The sequence below is a fragment of the Aptenodytes forsteri genome, unplaced genomic scaffold, assembly GCF_000699145.1.
Source record: "Aptenodytes forsteri isolate BGI_AS27 unplaced genomic scaffold, ASM69914v1 Scaffold14, whole genome shotgun sequence".
Lineage (NCBI taxonomy): Eukaryota > Metazoa > Chordata > Aves > Sphenisciformes > Spheniscidae > Aptenodytes > Aptenodytes forsteri.
The window spans coordinates 1,723,308-1,744,722 of NW_008794457.1; the positions used below are offsets into that span (position 1 = coordinate 1,723,308).

Sequence of the window (21,415 nt, forward strand, 5' to 3'; positions counted from 1 at the left end):
TCCCAGTAGAAATCAGGAGAATCCTTTCTCCTAGAAATCTTACAGGTACCTCAAATTCCCTTCCAGTTCAAATACCCATCGTGACAATTCTATGTTGATACTCATTTCCTAGTATCTACATGAGAGCCATGAATCATCCTGGATACCTTTAAAGATGTTTCTTGTATCTTTCAAGACAACGCTGGCTAAGCCAAGGGACACAATATAAGCCTTAGATCAGGTAACACGCACTTGGACATGCCAGCCTCTTTTGATGTCAAAATTTAACACCAAAACTAGCACCATCTCCAGCTTTCAGTCTTTCTGGCTCCTACGTCACACTATGCTACGCCTAGTTATCTTTGAAATATTGCTGCAGTTAAATACCATCTTGATCTGACAGCATTAAGAAGTGACAACACAAATATTTTACAACATTCAGTCATTTTTACTAAGTGTGAACACAGTATTTAAAAATTGATTTGTCCAATTTCAGTTTCCAGTAGCCTTTCTGTAGTCTACCCCTCCCTCTAGCAGATAGAACAGCTCTCTAGGACCCACACTTTTCTCTTCTGCACTTCAGCTAAACAATCTGATCTGCAAAAGATCTTAGATATTTTCCATACTTTGAGACTGTCTCAAATGAAGACAACAGAAGTTACACATCTAGTTTCAGTCTCAATTACATTACGATCACCGCTTACCACTTTTCTCCTACACATAAGGATTGCATTAGCCCTTTCTGCTATAAGATAGTAACCACACGCAGAGGCATTTGCTTAATGCAATCACAAAATCCTTTATACAGTCACTGTTTTCCAAGATGCTGTCCCATTCTGTAGTTATGGCCTATAATCCTTTGTCCAAATTACAGCCCTGTATCTAGTCATTAACCCAGGATCTGACTAACCAGTCATCCCCCAGTTACCAAGATCACCTCACCTGTTTGATTAGAGAGACAAGAACACACTCTCAAGCTTGTGACCTAGCCTACAACAGAAGTTTCAGAGCAAAGTTAAACATACTACTGAATCTATCCCTGCAAGCTTATATACTCTCATCAACCCCACTCTCCATGTGAAATTCCAAACCAGCAGTGACCATGTGCCAGCAAACAAATTGCAAACAGATAACACATTTGGCGTAAGCAATATAATCCTTACCCAGCACAAGCTTGCAGACATGCCAACATAGTTGCCAAGGTTTCTGGAGGAAGCTGAGCACTTTTGGGCTGATCTTTTTCTGGAGCAAGGCCACCCAGGATAGATGGACATCTTCGCTTTAAGAAAGTCATACAGGCCTGGATGAAGGGCTCCTGAGGAAAAAAATGTTACCTTAATCTCCCAAACTGCATCCAAGCCACTATTTCAAACTTGGCAATTGCACCATGGAGAGAATTGCACTAAGCTATTATAGTTCAGTGAAAATGTTGAACTATCAGACTATGGACACTTTCCGCAACTTTAAAGCTACTTATAAAATTGTTAAAGTGACTTAAGGTAGTGACTGATAGAATGCAGAAATAAAAAGAAAAATCCTGCTTTACCCCATGCTCCCGAATTTTATCTGTGAGCCATTTGTCAAGTTTGAGGTATTCCCGTCGAGAGGCAAGTGCAGCAAGGTCAATAACAAAGGCAAATGGAGTACCATTTAGCAGCATTGACAAGGCCTAAAGAAAAAAAAAAATCAGAAGACTACTAGTGAAGACACAAGGATACCCCTTCTCCTTTCTTTTCTTTCCAATCCCCATATACTTTTTAGTAAAGAAGTCTTGCTATCACTTGCTGCTATGCTTTCTTTGTCAACAAAAAGATTGGTACCATCAGCTTCACTTACTTATAGCTCGTTCATGAGACAAATAAGCAAGAGCTCTCATTTGAAATCATGACCCTACCTTCTTTGAAGCGACCTTGTGCTGACAGTTTTAAATTCCTCTATATGAAAATCCACCAGCAAGTGGCTGAGAGCTACCAAGTTGATATTGCAACAGAATTAATCAGGAGAGCCTAGCATCTCCCTGCAAACAGACCTCAACTCCTTCAGAGCCACTTTGAATATATCTGCTCAAAGTGTTCATCTTTGAACATGGTAACTGCTACAACAAAACTGACTTCAAGCAGCAGTCGGTGCTCTTGCACTTTGAGACACCTAATTATTTTGCATCTAACTTTTAGGAAGCAATAATGGCCTCAAAGAAGTCAGTCACAACTTCCAGTCTTTTGTGAATGTGTAAACTGAAAAGTAGTAGTATTCTTAAGAAATCCCCGTTCCATTAAGCTTAGCAGTGCCACCTTCGCACAAATATCTGAAGGATATTTTCTACATTCCCATTTCAATGGTATTCATGGTTAAAACAGTCAAAGCTCTTCCTGGATTTACAGTACATTCACATAGCAAGCAGTTCTAGTACACTGCTTCCCAAGTTACTTGTCAGCTGAGCCACGATAACCAACTCTACTGCAAACACCAAGTAAAACGTCTTGGGTTCACAACTGGACAGGCTAGAAAGCATCTGTAGTGGGATACCACAACTCAGCTGAAGAGCACTTAAAGTCACATGAACATAGGCTGGTTTTGGGGGTTTTTTGTTTGGTTTTGGTTGGTTTTTTTTTTTTTTTTTTTTAAGATGAGGTACAGCAGCAACAACTGAATTCAGACATGCTTAAACAAAGTAATCCTTACTAAATTAGTCACATTTAAGATAAGCTTAGCCTTTGTTAAAAGATGACCAAGTCTGCATAAGACACCAGACAGAAAATAATGGCAGTGTTCTGCAAAACTCACCTTCAAGTCTTGCGCCACATCAAGAATACGTGACAATTTTGCCTGGTCATACTGCTCCCCTCTCATGTACCATTCTGCCATTGCATGCATGATAAGCTGACGAATCGAAGGAGATTGACCCTAAGGAGAATTAAATTAGGATTGTACTTCATGCCTCTAGGAAAAGGATCAACTATGTGAACATTAAGTAGGATATTTTCCCTCTAAAGCTTAACATGCAAACATATTTACTCTTTAGCTTCAGAACTGAGCTTCTGAGTTAGGCTCTTTTTGTGCCATAATAATCTATCCAGGAGCTACAACTAAAGGATGAGAATGACTACAAGTGGTAAGTATGTACATCCCCATCTCTTTCCTACCACTGTACAGGTCTAATTCCTCTCAATTGTAGAGAAATTGCTTTTGGAATATGCAAATCAATTACAAAACATTATGCCTGACACGGTGTCCTGAAGTGAGAATTGCAATGTCACACCTTAACATGGAAAACAGTATCTAGCTCTTTGCTCACACAGGGGCAATTTTAAACTACAACACAACTAAGATTTTGATGGCAGCAAAGGTTTTGGGTAAAGGCTCCCTCATCTGGGGAAGTGAAACATCCTCAAGTTGTAGAATGGCACCATGTCACACGGCAGCCATCATTTCGTACTTTATTCTGAAGCCTACCCTGTGGAAAAATTGCATATTCTGCCATTTCAAGACCTTATGCAAAAAGCACATCACTTCTGTTCCACCCCGCCATTCTCCAATTTAAAGGAAAAATATAAAATGTTCAGAGCACTTCAGCTAGCAAATAGCCTTAATTTTGCAGTGAATGTGGACCAAGACCTCAGAGGTCAAGCTTTATTAGTCATTAACTCTACTTTACTTGAACAGGGCAAGAAGTTTCCTAATGCAGATTCCCTCCCACCCCAGAGGCTTCCTCTGTCTTAAGTTTCTTCTTATGACTCCTATTTGCTTAACTACCAGTGGACACAATGAAGGCCATACCAAAAGCAAATCCATAAAAGCCTACTTGTTTGCCCATTAAAAGCATGGGATTTGCATACATAGTTACCCTGTCTCTACATGGAAGCTCTCCTTGAAACAGGTCAGCAGCCAGTCCTAAGTTTTCAGAAAACACCCTAGACTCTTAAAACTTACAGTGTAAGTAGTTTCTTTATACCTAGAATAGCCTCCATCTTTTAGCAACTACAACGGAGGTTATGTTGGTTTAAACCTCCTCACCTCTTACTGCTTTAAGTTTCTACACTTTAAATGCGTGAGGTTGAGAGTTTGGTGGGGGGGTTGTTGCTGTTGTGAGGTTTTTGGTGTTCTTATGTTTTGGTTTTTTTTTTTAAAAATCAAACTTTGGTCAACTTTGGTTAAAACTGAAAGGTTAAAAAAGTCTAACTTAACTTTGGTGTCTTAACTTTGGTTATTTCCAGGAATATTTTCTCAGTGAACATTATTTCTTTGTTCTGAATACATTTCCCCAAAGAAAATCAAATCACAACAGTTTGCTTCAAGACGGGGAGGAGACAACTTGTATTATTTTGCATAAACCACTGATAATTTACCTCTAGGGTTTTAAATTACCCAGCTCATAAACCAATACAAGCATTGTTGTTCTAACTGTTCAACCCATTTAACAAGCTTTCAGCTACATGAACAAACTACAGGCACAATCCAGTGAAAATACTTACCTGTCCATGCCATGCATAGTGCAAAATGATGGCAGAGTTGGGATGGTTGCCAAGGAAAATTGGCATGAGTGTGGAGATGAGTTCATGGCGCAAGGTATGCCAGGACGTGTTGATCTGCAATAAGGCCAATACCAACATATCTGGGCAATGCTTGATAGGAAAACTGAAGAGCTGCTTAACCTGTTCATACTGTCCCACTTCTGCCAATCGTAACAGAGATTCAATCAAATCCAGGCTCTTCCTAACAAAAGAAAAAAAACAAATAGACAACCCCCGAAAAAAGTTACAAAGTAGTTAGCTCACAGCATCCTGGATTCAAGCATTTTGTAGCAACAACTGTAAGATGATATAAAGCAATGCCCACTGCAAACAACCTGATATTGCAGCTCTTATCACATACAATTAAGCCTACAAGACCATTCTCAACCGTGAAAAATAACTCCCTTTTTTTAAACAAACCAATTTAAGAGCTTAAGAGCTTCTGATTCTGTTAGGGAAGAGGGAAAATTGAAAGCTGATGTTGAAAAAATTCAGCTTGAGGTGGGTCACTTGGATAATTTAGCTTGAAACATACTTCCAGAAATGGAATACACTTTTTTAAACACCTCCAAGTCCCCACCTGTGAAACTTAGTGAAGATATTCTACTCGTTTTGTCTGCTTTACAGACAAAGTAATCATTGCCACCTTCCCCAATTTGCCTGTATTCCCCATCCTCCAATTCCCTATTTTGGGCCATACAATGGAAACAGAAGCAAGTATCTTCACTGAAATCAGCTACACAGCTATATCAAAAGAAGGGGTGTAAAGGTCAGCTCAGAAAGTCACACCAGTCAGCTTTATGCAGTAACTCAGCAACAGCTATTTAAAGTTACTATTTAAATCCCAGGACTTCTTTCAGACAAGTAGAGCAAGTTTCTCTAATGTCATCCTGGGAAAGACAGATTTATATTCATACCTTGTCTATCCCCTCCTCTCAGCTCACAGTACCTGCCAAAATACATCAGCAGAAATTCTCCAGACAACCAGAAGACTCCAGTAAAAGCAAGAGCTGGCAGTACATTTTCAGGTATTATGGAAGTACGTAGAAGTTCTGACAACATGAGAACTTTCACCAATCAAACATGGAACAAATACTAATGGCTGATCTATTGGGATGTACACACGGCTACAAATAAATCTGGTTGCATGAAGATAAAGCCACATTTGACCAGACAAGGAATCTTACTCTAGCTCTAGGTATGAAAAGCAATTGAGAGCAGGTTTACCATGTAGCAATTTCTCGATTGTCATCCTCTGGTGGTGCTTTCAGGATGTCTGTGGCAACAGTATGACAAGGGTAGTCAGCAAAACAGAAGATGTCAGGGTTTATGAGGGAATGTTGAATGAAGGAGAGCTGGAATAATAGACATCAAAAATGGTTTAGATATTTAGACTTTCAGGTTCCTTCCACTTTATCAACTGCCACATTTCTGAGAACAATGCAAATCAACAAAGCAGTAGAGATGAGCCAAGATTTACTATCAATGTGTTTTACACAAGACTGAACCTCACATATCTCCTCCCAGGATTTCTGAAAGTGACAGATACAGGTGGGCGGGGGGTACTTGTTTGCTGTAGCCTTTTTGTGAAAACAGGTAAAAACCTCAGACATGCACAGCCATGCAGCAATAGTTCCACGCTCAGCTGCATTACACATCAGAACTCTGCTAAAACCAAAGGCGTCGTCACACATGTACAGCATGTACAGCAAGCGACCATCTCCTCCCAAACAATGCAGACACTGTTCAGTTAACAGACTGTACTTCAGTAACATGCCTGAGGCCTATGCCTTACAGGCCAAGTTCTCAAATGTGGCTTGCCTAACAATTCACATTACCAATCCACATTCGCCATTCAAGAAATTCAGGAACTTCGCAAGTGTTGTACAGATACAGCAGAAACGCTGGTAAACCTACCTGGCCCTCTGCGTGCTTCCAAGGTCTGTATATGGCATTAACTGGAAAAACTTCCATGCCCAGCCCTCTCTGGATACCAAACACTACAATATGCAGGCCCTTGCTGTCACGAATCTGAAATCCCGGATGGTCCAATTCATAGGTTACTACTTTGAAGTCCAGGCTAGGGTTCTGCAACCAGGAAAAACAAGACAGTAGTCAGCCTTGAACATTACAACCTTCAGTACTGTCTTGTAAGAACCCCTCTTCATCTGTATTTTATCCAGCTTAACATGCACCTGACTTAGTTGAAAGCAAGGTTTTTGTTTTAAAAAGAACAGGATTTAGATAGTTGTGAGAATTGATGCAACTTAATGTTTGAAACTAGCCTGTGAGACTGCACTTCCCCCAGCACTACAGGCAGTAGCTGTCTATCCTTCCAAACATTTCATTAACAAGTCTTCAAAGAAAACCCAAAAAACATCCGAACACATAGCGCCTTTCTTAGCATGCTAACTCATTCCTTTTGTAGGCTTCCATATGCCCTCCAATAAAAGGCAGAAGGGTCTGACCCGCTGCCAAGCAGAACTTGCTCTTCCTCTTGAAGAATGTACACTGCAAGTTCTTGCAAAGCACCTATTAGATTTTCAGCAATAGTGTGAAACCATAAGGATGAGGGAGCTTGGAGGGAACTACTGCCATTGCGGAACGCAGACCACTCATTTCAGAGATAGGTGAGCACCAAAGACAAAGCTAGTTGTATGTTCCAAGGTTTAGAAAAACAAAACAGTGACTCCTGCATAGATTAGAGGGAACATAGAAAAAAAAATCACCCAATATAAGGTAGGCAAAGGAAATGGTAGTCATGTTTCACTGAATGAATTACAAAAATTGCCGCTTATGATGTGGTGGAAAAACTTTCCTATTTCTGAAGCGTCATCGTACGCAAGAAGCATTTAGAGTTTTGGAATGAGTAGCTACAAAAATATTTTGTTTCATTTTCATCATTAATGCCTACAGTGAGAAGCTTTTCAAAACAAGGTGCCTGATGCACAAAATTTTCCACTGTCAGAAGTAAGTCCAAACACAAAAAACCCTCAGAGAACACATGCTGGAGTACGTGGGAGCAGTGTGGAATAAATCTCAAGTTGCACCCAAGTTAGCCATTCAGGCAGCTTTTATCTCCCACAATTCCTCAAAATATTCTTGTTCACGAAGAAAAAAAACCACCAATCATTTAAGTACAGCAGCACAATTACATTAGTGAGATCCAAAGCCATCCAGGCTGCTAGGAGCTAAAAAAGCTTTATATTCACACTGAGACATGACCTTCTTTCAGATATTCCACATAAAAGACCAAGATGCTCACAAAACTTACCAGTTCTTTAAGAACATCAATTAAGACCTCCACATTCCAGGTATGGGCTTGTGCTCCATCACTTTTATCTTTCCCATCACTCCAAATCCCACTGCCAGGAGCCGAAATAGACTGCAAGTTAAATACACTCAATCAGATACTAGTTAAAAATAAAGCAGTCTCAAAAGCCACTAGCTACAGAACTCCCTGCACTATGAAGGTAAGCAGAAGGTCAGACCAGTAACGACACCTGTTTCACACTTCTGAGAATCTTTCATTCAGGAATGTATTATAGACATTTACAGCAGAACAGTTAGAAGTATAAGCGTTGAATAATAAAAGCAATTCTTAAATTACTAGAGGCTAGCATTTTAACTCTTCATTTTCTGCTGGTTAAAATACATATAATCCCCACCCCAGCAGGCCACTCACTTGTAATGGAATACCATCCGTCAACCCCGAATGAGTTCGAGCCATCATCCCCAAAACCCTGGCAACCTGGGCAGCCGTGACTTCCCGAACACCAAACTGCATGATTATGTTGCGACATTCTTCAACACTAAGATGCAACAAAACAGAGAGATCTTAATACAGGTTTCACCGTGGCACAACGTTAAGACAGACCAAAATAAGACCTGTGAGTACCATTGGGACAGCACACAGATTGTTGGGAGAAACTAATTGCAGACTGTAAAATACGACCACTCAACTTCAGTTATGTTAGTCAAATGATCCAACATAACAAAATTCCAGGGCAAGCAAGAAGAGAAATTCAGTAGAAAGTCCGTGCAATTATTTCCATGAAACATACTGTGCCATGTATTCAGTTCAAAGCTAGGTCTGCTTAAGTGACAGTGAGAGATGTTTCACAGGCTATACTCTGTCAAAGTAAAAGCACAGGGCAGGTTTTGCACTGTTTTCTGTTAAAAGCACTTCCATGCATTGACCTGTGATACAGAGCTTCAAAGACTGAAGTTTTCTGCTAGCTAAAAGTGAAACAAAGGCTCCGAGAGCGCACGTTTCTAAATGACATGCACTGTTCAAAAGGTAAGATGTGAAGGTACGCTTTTTAGCCTGATGTAAGCCATGGCGTTTCTGATCAGAGGTCACTAGCAAAAACCTTCAAGGAGCCAAAAGAGCAAGCAATGAGCAGATGCTTAAGTTCAAATTTTAGAACTGAAGGCCTTTTTTGCAGTTTTTGTTTCACTTTGTGAACACTTCGTAGTTAGGCCAACAAGATTTATACGGCATCACTATAGATCAAAAAACTGTTTTATTAACAGGCATATGTTAAAGGAAGTAATTTTCAGTATCTTCCAACACATTTACATTGTGTTTCCTTACTTCACTGTTTAAACAGAAACTTATGTTAATATCTTTGAGATCTGATCACCTCCCCAAAGTAGTCAATAGTCTGTCTTTGAAAATACAGAATCATTTACTTCTCTTAGCTTATGCTTCTTAGCCACACACTTGCAGGCTCCTTCCTTAACCGTTAGGTTCATACTGAGGTCTAAGACTAAGGCCCCCTTCAAAACCAGCCACACACTTGCAGGCTCCTGTTATCACTATCAGTATTAGAGCACTATCCTAAATCCTTAAAAACTGCGCTCAAAAATTGAGCTGGATTTGTGCAGATAGCAGATATACAGCCGGAAATAAGCCTTTAATATATTCAAATTAAGTCTTCAATAGTTAGGTTCATACTGAGGTCTAAGACTAAGGCCCCCTTCAAAACCAGCCACACACTTGCAGGCTCCTGTTATCACTATCAGTATTAGAGCACTATCCTAAATCCTTAAAAACTGCGCTCAAAAATTGAGCTGGATTTGTGCAGATAGCAGATATACAGCCGGAAATAAGCCTTTAATATATTCAAATTAAGTCTTCAATAAACAGCTTCTGACTAAAGTCTAGCTTCTCCTTCCACCTTTCTAGTAACTATTCCAGTTCACATATGTATATAAACAAATAGCCCACGTAATGCAATGCTTGTGCTAGGTGCTATAAGCGAAGATCTTTAGCCCTGCTCACACCACTCCTGCAAATCCACACAGCTCTACAGACGACAGCCCCTTTCACACGGCTCCAGCAAGTCAAGTCAACAGAGCTGCCCATCTAACGTTTCTGACTAGGGGCAGAGAGCGAGAATATCAGAGCTGCCCATCTAACATTTCTGACTAGGGGCAGAGAGCGAGAATATGGAACACTATTGAATATGTGGGCAATGTATGTCACAAATATACACACAAACCCAAGGCGAGTTTAAGACAGCTGTATTTTTAACAAAATAAGCCTCAAGCAGGCAAAGACTGATGCAGCTGTCAAGATACTCTAGCAATTCACTATCATAATTAGATTCTACAGCTACAAATAATCTCAATCACACTGTGTACCACACTGATCAAAACCCAATACCAACAGAAAGGTGCTGCTGGTCAACTCTCTTGAAATGAGACTATTACCTTCAGTTCTTCTGTAATCTATTTCATGTGGACGGTGAGCTAACAGGAGTCTGTCACAAGAGCAAAGTTCTTCCAAAGATCTAGTAGGACTTATTTGGCATTTATGCCTACCTACCCACTCTGTTTTTACTTAAAAAAGTGTGATGGTCAAATTCTTATAAAATCTTTACAAGGAATTTGAATACCTTCACCTAGCACTTCTTACCATCACAAAATCCTACACAGTCTCAACAGACATGCTATACATATTAGAAGAACGCAAAATATAAAACAGGAATCAAAACAAGTGACCTCATAATACTTAATGAGGTTCTAGTTATTTTAGTACTTTAAGTGTTCTTTACCTTTTGCCTCAAGAAACAAGAGAGAAAACCACCACCACCCAAGATGCTTGAAAATTACATTTTCCTACAAACCTTGTACAAAAGCCATAGCCAACTTCTTGCATGAAATCTGCCAGAGAACTCTCCATCATGGTTTTGGCTATCCCTCCAGAATCAGGCAGGATCCTGTCCATTAGAATGTCCCGTTTTTCAGGGTATAGAAGTGGTGCAAGCACCACAGGGCAACGCTCCTGGGGAAAATCTAAAGGCAAGAGTAACAAAAAAAAGTGTCGAAAAACCCAGAATACCAGTTGCATGCAAGTGACTACTCAAAATAACTTGACTGCTGTGCTAGAGTCTCCCTGCAGCTGCAGAAATCAAGAGGCCACTCGTGCAGCATTCCTCCATCCCACCTCCCAGTTCTCTACTGGCACTTGGATATTCCTAGAGAACAAGAATGTAGAATAGACTAGGTTCATACAGGTTCACTGCAGCTGCCCGAAGGGCTAGCAGCTGCGCTGGTGGTAAGTTTAGAACTAGATTGTCACCAACAGCAGTCATCCAAAAAAAGCACAGAGCAGGAAACAATACAGCAGTAGAGCAAAAGCCTCTCCTCCAAATCAGGAAGTATTAGGAAACAAAGGAGCTGCTATCGAGTCTAAGAAGTCTAGCAAATCTAAACCAGGCACTTGGGCATGGAAAGAGAGAATACTCTGTTATTCCTTCCAGGGAAGCAAAGTTTGAGAGACACAGTAACGAGAGGATCAGATGTGCGGGTGGGAGTTTTGCTCACAGTGGAAAGCAGCAAAGACACCTTATGGGCGGGCCTTCCTGAGACAGCATTACCTTCAAGATGATGCATAATGCCTCCATACCCTTCAGGGCCATTCAGAGAAGAGTTCCCAATTTCCCAAAGCAAAGTGAGAGGAATTGCAGAAGCGAATACATTTATCTTCATCAAAGTAAGTATGAACTAAGAAGTTACACTTAAACAAATAGAACAAATATTTTGCTCTTGTATAAAGGGTGCCTTCCTCTAGGTCTGTGCAGAACTAAGGAGTGGGCTGAGTTAAATTCAGTTGGAGTCCAAATCCTCCTTATTCTGATGGATTTACAGCAAACACTGTTTCAGAAGAGACTACCAGTTCACAGCCTATCGATAACATCCCCTGCCACCACACAAGGACTACGGTAGGTTCCAGGAAATGAACTAGAGTTTTATTCAAAGCCACTTCCCTCACTGTGCTAGTGCTTCCTCACAGATCTGCACCCAATATAAACAACCCACTGCTTAAAATCCACCTATTTGAAATGGTAACGTATGTTCCTTACACTGTAAGGAGTTCAAGTTTTTCAACTACAGTAAACTGAGTTGCTTTAGTTAAATCCACAAACACAATCCCACACAAGCAAGCAAACAGTCTTGAATACCCCCTGCTTTATGCTTATTTATCACAACATTCCAAAAAACCCAAACATGAGACCCCATTACTGCTCTTTGAAAGATAAACAGTACATTATGGCCCGATGCCAGAACAGTGGTATTTTTGTCAGTTTAGAGTTATGAAAATTTTACTGAGTTCTACCTCACCAAGCTCCCCACCATTTCAGCAGCAGTCTGCACTGACAGTAAGTTATGAAAATTCATTCCAAGTTTGCATTTAGTCAGGCTTCCGGAACACCACCACACTTACCTCTACGTAATGTTTTGAGGAAAGCGTCAATCTGTTCCTGTCCTACCCCAAAGGCTCCCTTCTGCCCAAAAAGGAGATGGGATAGGAGAAGGTGCAGGACCTCTATTGCAATATCTTGGAAGCCACCTTCTTGATTTCCACTGACGTCCGCGTCAATGTAAGAGCGCAAAAGATCTGGGAGTTTCTGTTTGATAAACTGGGCAGCTTTTGAAGACAAAAGAAGCTACAGTCAAAACCTGAAATTTCTTTTTAATATGAAGACTCTTTTTAGCTAAGTACCATTCTCTTAATCTGAGTTTGTTTACCACAAACCACAACAGTTCAGATTTAAATAGAAGTCTCATAATCCATACCTCAAAACTCAAATATTAATGAACAACTAAAAGGTAAGATATCACAGTACCTCAATTTGATTCATTATCTAGCAAGTCATTCATGGAAAGGACCTCCAACTTCATATAAGACAAGATGACTGTGCTATCTATTGCCCCTCTCAAAATGGTGTTAGACTTCAATAGCGCTACTGATTGCAAGGTCTTGCATTACTCAGGTCACGCAGGCACACATCTATCCATCTAGAAAGCCCACTGCTTAAAAAGAAAAAAGGTCTCCCTGCTGCAGTACTTTGGAAGCTTCACTTACCAAAACCTCGTAGATCTGAGCTGAAAGAGTTCAGTAAAGCGAGACCAAAAATCACCTACAAACAAGAACAAACACCATAGTAAGGGGACATCATCCTTTCGAACAAGCTTAGTCAAAAAACATTAAAATATTTCTAAAATAAATGTTCACCTACCTCTTGTACTTTACTTAATTTGATGACTTTACTCAATTGGGCAAATAAATGGGGTGAAGGCTTTAGACTCTGAAAGAGGTAAGAAGAGTTATATGGAAGCTGTTATATGATTAGTCTCATTTGTAACGTGGCAGGCTATCTAGAATCCTCTTGCAGTTCTGGAATATTAGTAACTATTCTGCTGTAGGTTACCACAAAGCTTATATGGCTAAACAAAGCATCTTTGGAACTATTTTTGGATACATCTAGACCAAAAGTTTCTTCCACATATCCCACTCTTTCACTATTAAACCCCTATCATGGCTTTCATATTGAAAGGAACAGAAGCACTGATGATTTCTTTCCATTCTGGCTGCCACAAACAAACCATGAAGTACTAACGTTAGATTAAGCTTTAAAATTAGTTTGCAGTCATTCTGAGTGATTGAATAACTTGCTCAGTTTAACCAAAAAACCACCAACTTCTGGGCAAGCTCAATTTTTGAAGACTTTAGTACAACTACTCTTAGCCATAAAAAACCCCAGGAAAAACACAAGGGAAAACCAGCTGGTTTCCTACAGAACCAATTCACTGCAGTTTCCGACATGGGGATCCCCTTCAAGAAGCATACAAACCTTCTGATAGTGCAACGGATTGTCAATGGCGTAGGACAGCGTCGAGATAAAGTTTGGTTTTGTAATCAGCGACGCACACTCCTGGATCAGAAATTGAGTCTGAAAAGAACAAGATAACTTCAACACTCATTGTTTTGTAACAGGACAATAAAACAAAACTACTACTGTTCACTGTGTGCGGTAAAACTAAACAAAGATAAGGTGCTTAAGTCTTGTAAGTGCCCAAATTCTCATTAACTAGTTTCTTTTCATTCAAGTTTTCTTCAAGTTTAGTTTGGTTTTTCTTTTAAGACTGAGAAAGTGATCAAACATTCTCCATCATGTGTGCAATGTTTCATTTTCTCACACACTGCAATAGACAACCTAAGAGTATCTGATTCCTGTTTATGAGCTAAAGAGTCTGTGGCAAAGGATTCCTTGCTTAAGGATGAAAAGACTCCTGAGAACAGACATAGCCAGCACCAGAAGTGCCAGTTAGTGGATTTGGACAGTTTTAGAAGGCAAAGAAAGGTTTTCAAAATAGAGCACTGCACATAGCAGAAAGAGCAATTGTATTGCAGTTATCAGTTTTTCCAGATCAAGGGATTGTAGGAGTCAGGTATCAACAATTTGTTGTCTTCTGACTCGAGGACTGGCAAGAGGTGCTTGCAATTGAAAGGCCATACACCAGAAAAGAAGTTTGCTTGAAGCTACTACCTCTAACCTGCTTTTGTGCTTAAATCAAATCCTATTGCTTTGTGATCAAATCCTATTGCACATTTGTAACAACCAAAACTAATAAGCAGCTGCCTCAGTGCAAACTTTACCTGATGGAAATCTTTGCCACTGCTTTTACCATCGCCACTGAAATCCACGTGCGAGAATAGACAGCGTAGTAAATGCCTGTCTGCCTCGGGACCGTGCCTATTCACAATCTGGAAAAAAAAATCCAAAAACAACTTGGTAGCAAACAGTCATTACAGAGCAAGATCTGGGTCTAGTACTGTAGATACAGCAGTACTTCTAGTAGTTAAGTCATCTACAGTTTTAATAAAACTGCTAAGGATGTTCCTTTTTAATCAGTAACCTAGAAACCAAGTCATTAACCCTATTTGCAAATGAAAAGTATAAACTAAGAGAGAAAGAAAGAATCTAGACACAAGTCATTGACACAGAAGTCATGCATTTCATGGGTAGTATTCTTAAAAAGCTAAGTAAAAAGGGGTTTTCAAGTCACCTAGAGGATGATTTCAAGCTTCTCTGCCACCAAAGCAGCCCAGAATCCACACAGTGTCATGGCCTCATTTTTCCCCATTTCTTCCTACAGCTACAGTGCCTAACTCTTACAAGAGTACGGCCTTGGGACAGCATGCACCTCTGTGCTATGCCTATGTAGCAGGAATTTATCCCAGAGATAAGCCACCACACAGCGTCTTCACTGATCTTGCAGGCAGCTTCTACATTGTCTCCTGGTCATGACTGACTTGGCCGCCATTACTCCAAAGTCTTTTAAGACATAAGGGAATACTATCCAGGAAGCATTTCCTGCCATCTAAAGAAAAACATTCATCTTGAACTTGCTCATTAGCAAGCTTTAAAAATCAAATACCACATGCTGAACACCTGCAGCTGAGACCTTTTACCAAGTCTTTCCCCCATCATTAGAGCTCATTCAACTGAATTCTATACCTCAGTCATAAATAGGTGATCTGCATTTCATAGAATCATTGAGGTTGGAAAAGACCTCTAAGATCGAGTCCAACCATCGACCCAACACCACCATGCCCACTAAACCATGTCCCTAAGTGCCTCATCTACTCGTCTTAAATACCTCCTCATACCTCATTTGTTAATTTGCAACCCCTATCACTCATTACTAAATCTTAACACTAACATTTTTGTTAGCATCCCCCATCATTTGACTTAAGTTTAACTCCTGGCTATAGACCAGCTCATCAGCTTGTTGTTTGAAGTACCTTCAGGTTGTTTCAGTGTTCATTCATTTCTTCAAACCTCATCTAACTGGACAGCATTACTTGTTTTTAATAAAATTCATACTGGCAGAAATTTCAAGTCACTTAATCACCAGTAGCTTGCTTCTTTTGTCCAAATAGTAGCAGCTAACATCAAATCCAGCCTTCCCACTTTCTAGCTGCAGGACAGACACAACATGTGCCAGTACAAACCAGCAGCTCTGCCTATGCTCTGACTGCCTCCACCAAGCCCACTCTTTCACCATGTCATGAATATCCTTGTTTGCCCGTAGTTTCTTTGTGCAAAAAGACAAACAGCATTGCTTTAGGCTGTCCCCACTCTGGCTCTGCTGTTTCTGATTGTTCTCACCTCAATTTTTCTACCACTATCTGACACTATGCTTGCCTTTCCCTCACAGCCTGCTTATTCCAGTGGCTGCCAAGTTTTGTTCTGCTGGAAAGAAACATCCGAGTTGGATATAGCTCTGCTTCTTGACCAGAGGCTAGAATAGACATGCTCATGAGATGTCAGTCCAGAGTAAATAGCCCACTTCAGTTATGTTGACTGAATGCTGTTGTCTTCGAAGGCAGCCATCCCCCAAGATTAGGTAGCAAGACGCTCAGATTGGTGCAAAAGGCAGCAAAACTGAGTTGACAGCAAGTTCTACTAGTTAGCTCAGGCTTCAGAAAACAGGCAACTCAGGCAATCCCAATTAAATACGTAGATTTAGATGTGGTAACAAGACTGGCACGAAGCTGGATCAAACTCCTAGGGAGCTACCTGGTGCCATGACCAAGATGAATTCATCAAAGCAGATGGATACAGAAAACTGTACATACTAAAGCCATCAACACAACCTCTCTGCATCAGAATTAGATTGCTGCCTTGCATAAAGGTAACAACACAAGGTTAATAATTTGAAAATTTAACATATGGGGAGGAGGGGAAGAAAAGGCTAGAAGTTCAGTGCAGCATCTTTCAACTCTTAACTACATTCCCATAAAAGCTTTTCTTGGAAACAGGGAATGAGAATTGCTAGTTTTCCTGTAGAAAGCGCTGAAAGAAACCTTTGTATTGGCAGCCTTCATATACATTTACAAGACAGTGTACCCAATCATAAAATAATCTGTAAAGACTGACTTCTTTTTACCACGAGGGTGACCAAGCACTGGCACAGGCTGCAAAGCTTTTCTTGGAAACAGGGAATGAGAATTGCTAGTTTTCCTGTAGAAAGCGCTGAAAGAAACCTTTGTATTGGCAGCCTTCATATACATTTACAAGACAGTGTACCCAATCATAAAATAATCTGTAAAGACTGACTTCTTTTTACCACGAGGGTGACCAAGCACTGGCACAGGCTGCCCAGAGAGGCTGTGGAGTCTCCATCCATGGAGGTACTCAAAAGCTGTGGACATATTCCTGGGTAACCAGCTCTAGGTGACCCCGTTTGAGCAGGAGGTTGGACCAGAGGACCTCCAGGGGTCCCTTCCAACCTCAACCAGTCTGTGATTCAGTTTGGGATAAAGTTTGACCCACCCATATTTGGATTTATCATACAGAGATAAGTTGGATTTTGCTTAGGCAAACACAGGGTTAGACCAAAAGTAACTCTGCTTTCCTAGATCCAGAAAGTTTTGCTTTCCTAGATGAACCTGTCCGCAAAGCCCTTCCCTCCTCTCCAACCAGGCTCTCTTTACCACTAATTCAGGAAAAGGAGACCACAAAAACTCATTTCAGAGGAAGCCATTCTTTAGAATTTGTCTCTCTGACAAATGCATAAAAGTTTTTTTTTTTTAACATACATACATTCTGGTTTTTAAAGCAGTCTTGAAGCATCACCTATGTTAAATGACTACTGAAAGCATGTTTAAGCAGAAATTAGTTCCTCACGCTTTGCCACTGTTATGCTTGTGACTGACATATTTACATGCAAGAGTTATTTTGGTCAGTTGTGACAAGAACAACTCCAAGTATGGTTTTCCACATACTCTGTATGCTTAGATATAAGCTTTGTAAAATTGAGTGCATTATGCCAAAAACTTAGACCAAGCAGTGTACTGTGAGACAAAGAGTTAGAGCATACACATATAATCTCTTCAACTATCTAAGGAAAAATTGTACTAGCAACCACAAAAGTAAAGTAATACCAGGAAGTTTAAAAAAAATATAAAAGACAGGGGATCATGGAGATTTTAGGAATTTAGTCTTGAAATCCTAGATCTGTCTTATAACCAAACATACACAAACCAGCCATTTCCACAGACCGGTTTCCAGTCTCTCAACACAGTGAGTCTAAGAGGCCTGCCGTGAAGGATAAGGAACTATCTGTCCCCATTTTAGAGATCTATATTCCATCTGAATGGCAGATCAGCCATATCTTCTCCCAAATCAAAGAAATGTTTATTATCCTTTACGTAAGTGTTCATGACAGATCTGCAAGTCATGCCTCAGTCACACCTTGCTGCAAAAATCATCTGTTAAAACCAATACTGATGGAAGGACAGCATGATCTCAGATGAGCCCCCTGCAAGTCCTCAACTTGCAAAAACATGGAAACTTTACAAAAGTTACAAGAGATGTATTCCATCTCCACAGCTTACGAGATCATTTTAAGCAGTGAATACTGCTGAAGTCACCCCCTCTCACCTCAAGATAAGTAATGAATGCACTTTTAAAGAAGTCAGCTGTTACCAGAAAGTCACTGTGCTTAAGCCCTCTGGCCTCCTAATCTGATTGAAATCACTGCAGGACTGCACTAGTGTAAGAAAAAAAAAATTAACTGGCCCAGCTGTCTGCTGGGAACTGAACTAAACCAGTTTCTAAAACTGGCTCAGTAACATTCACTTCCTCCTAAGTACTCCTCTGCAGATAATGCCTTTCAGTCCATCCTGCTAGTCAGAGCTATTTTTAAAATGGTCAGTTAAACCAGAATTCTTGCCCAGGTCTTAGATACTTGGGTTTCAATCTACAGTTACTCTGCCTGCCTTCTGAAAACCCAGGGCCAAGAAAGTCAGCCTGGCTTCACCACCAAGCCGTACTTCATCGAAAGAGGAGCAAAAAAACTTCCATCCAAGGTAAGTGAAAGCATTAAGCTGTCTGACATATTCCTGGGTAACCAGCTCTAGGTGACCCCGTTTGAGCAGGAGGTTGGACCAGATGACCTCCAGGGGTCCCTTCCACCCTCAACCAGTCTGTGATTCAGTTTGGGATAAAGTTTGACCCACCCATATTTGGATTTATCATACAGAGATAAGTTGGATTTTGCTTAGGCAAACACAGGGTTAGACCAAAAGTAACTCTGCTTTCCTAGATCCAGAAAGTTTTGCTTTCCTAGATGAACCTGTCCGCAAAGCCCTTCCCTCCTCTCCAACCAGGCTCTCTTTACCACTAATTCAGGAAAAGGAGACCACAAAAACTCATTTCAGAGGAAGCCATTCTTTAGAATTTGTCTCTCTGACAAATGCATAAAAGTTTTTTTTTTTTAACATACATACATTCTGGTTTTTAAAGCAGTCTTGAAGCATCACCTATGTTAAATGACTACTGAAAGCATGTTTAAGCAGAAATTAGTTCCTCACGCTTTGCCACTGTTATGCTTGTGACTGACATATTTACATGCAAGAGTTATTTTGGTCAGTTGTGACAAGAACAACTCCAAGTATGGTTTTCCACATACTCTGTATGCTTAGATATAAGCTTTGTAAAATTGAGTGCATTATGCCAAAAACTTAGACCAAGCAGTGTACTGTGAGACAAAGAGTTAGAGCATACACATATAATCTCTTCAACTATCTAAGGAAAAATTGTACTAGCAACCACAAAAGTAAAGTAATACCAGGAAGTTTAAAAAAAATATAAAAGACAGGGGATCATGGAGATTTTAGGAATTTAGTCTTGAAATCCTAGATCTGTCTTATAACCAAACATACACAAACCAGCCATTTCCACAGACCGGTTTCCAGTCTCTCAACACAGTGAGTCTAAGAGGCCTGCCGTGAAGGATAAGGAACTATCTGTCCCCATTTTAGAGATCTATATTCCATCTGAATGGCAGATCAGCCATATCTTCTCCCAAATCAAAGAAATGTTTATTATCCTTTACGTAAGTGTTCATGACAGATCTGCAAGTCATGCCTCAGTCACACCTTGCTGCAAAAATCATCTGTTAAAACCAATACTGATGGAAGGACAGCATGATCTCAGATGAGCCCCCTGCAAGTCCTCAACTTGCAAAAACATGGAAACTTTACAAAAGTTACAAGAGATGTATTCCATCTCCACAGCTTACGAGATCATTTTAAGCAGTGAATACTGCTGAAGTCACCCCCTCTCACCTCAAGATAAGTAATGAATGCACTTTTAAAGAAGTCAGCTGTTACCAGAAAGTCACTGTGCTTAAGCCCTCTGGCCTCCTAATCTGATTGAAATCACTGCAGGACTGCACTAGTGTAAGAAAAAAAAAATTAACTGGCCCAGCTGTCTGCTGGGAACTGAACTAAACCAGTTTCTAAAACTGGCTCAGTAACATTCACTTCCTCCTAAGTACTCCTCTGCAGATAATGCCTTTCAGTCCATCCTGCTAGTCAGAGCTATTTTTAAAATGGTCAGTTAAACCAGAATTCTTGCCCAGGTCTTAGATACTTGGGTTTCAATCTACAGTTACTCTGCCTGCCTTCTGAAAACCCAGGGCCAAGAAAGTCAGCCTGGCTTCACCACCAAGCCGTACTTCATCGAAAGAGGAGCAAAAAAACTTCCATCCAAGGTAAGTGAAAGCATTCAGATATAAGTAAGCATGTACTCATGCTTTCAGCGCAACAACTCTGAACAGTAAATGTATATGTTCTCCTCCCTCTCCCAACTAACAATGTCCTACGGAATGTCTAAAAGCTGAAAGATTTAACCTGAAGGAGTTAGGAAAGCTTTGCATACCACACTCTAGGAGCAGCAGTTAATCCCAATATTCAACTACAAAGTTAATACTGGTCTCAGCTCTGAGCCGCCATATCCCATGACCTGACAGATGAAACCAACAGGAGTATCAGAGATACGAGCTGCGATTCTCAACACCGCAGAAAACAGTATGCAGTAATGCACACGAGAGCACTGCAGAGTACAATTCAAACAGAAGAGAAACTCCGTTCGACACTCCCGTTTTTTCTATCCAGAATTTCTTTTGTAACATCATTAGTTTACTTACATGCTGTATTTCCTGCTGGCTGGCTCGGTAGTTTTTCTTGGTTAAATTGTCCACCAGGTAGCTGATTTGAGACAAGGCCAGCGAGAGCGAGTCAAGATTCATTGCTGGTTGGGGCGGAAGCAGGCGGCCGAGCCCGGCGCAAAATCACCATTATTCCCCTTTAGTCACCTCAGAGACAGGTTAATTTTTTTTCCCCCAATTAGCCTGTATCTGGTTCTGTGTTACTTTCTTCAGCTCTTCTTTCTCAGTTGTCTTCCTCTGTTCTGAAACATGGCACCTGAAAGACAATATTGCATTAGATTTAAGTTCTGTAGCAACTTCACAGCTACGTTCTAGGCACTGCTGTTATCTTGTCATGGAACCAGTCAATTTAAAATAAGTTTTTTAGGTTGGGTTGTTTTTGTTTTTTTTTTTTAATTAAAAAAGAAATCTTTAAGCTGTTTATATGGTGTTAAAAGCAGTTAGTGGTTCCTCTGTATTTTCTACTTCCACCAGAATATTACAGGGTAGAAAGATAAATCCTAGAAGAATTCAGCATTATGCCTCAGAGCTTTTTTTTTTATATTTTTGCTTACAAGCTAGCTTGGCAAACAAGAAAAATAAGGTTTAACAAAGAAATTGATAATACA

The 21,415-nt window shown here is 40.3% G+C and overlaps 1 protein-coding gene across 4 annotated transcripts in view; it reads right to left on the minus strand.

Annotated features, from left to right (window-relative positions):
* CNOT1 (CCR4-NOT transcription complex subunit 1) overlaps positions 1-21,072 on the minus strand; it is a 63,706-nt gene extending 42,634 nt beyond the window's left edge. For all 4 annotated transcript variants that reach the window (XM_009290784.2, XM_009290783.2, XM_019474996.1 and 1 more), the window contains exons 1-15: positions 20,787-21,072; positions 14,443-14,550; positions 13,637-13,735; positions 13,022-13,090; positions 12,868-12,922; positions 12,226-12,429; positions 10,625-10,793; positions 8,176-8,302; positions 7,765-7,875; positions 6,408-6,578; positions 5,718-5,845; positions 4,452-4,692; positions 2,764-2,883; positions 1,526-1,648; positions 1,143-1,294 (exon numbers count right to left, since the gene is read on the minus strand). In XM_009290784.2, the coding sequence (XP_009289059.1) occupies positions 1,143-1,294; positions 1,526-1,648; positions 2,764-2,883; positions 4,452-4,692; positions 5,718-5,845; positions 6,408-6,578; positions 7,765-7,875; positions 8,176-8,302; positions 10,625-10,793; positions 12,226-12,429; positions 12,868-12,922; positions 13,022-13,090; positions 13,637-13,735; positions 14,443-14,550; positions 20,787-20,888 (1,979 nt within the window). In that variant the 5' untranslated portion in view covers positions 20,889-21,072. The remainder of the gene's footprint in view (positions 1-1,142; positions 1,295-1,525; positions 1,649-2,763; positions 2,884-4,451; positions 4,693-5,717; positions 5,846-6,407; positions 6,579-7,764; positions 7,876-8,175; positions 8,303-10,624; positions 10,794-12,225; positions 12,430-12,867; positions 12,923-13,021; positions 13,091-13,636; positions 13,736-14,442; positions 14,551-20,786) is intronic.
* Between the last annotated feature and the right edge of the window lie 343 nt (positions 21,073-21,415).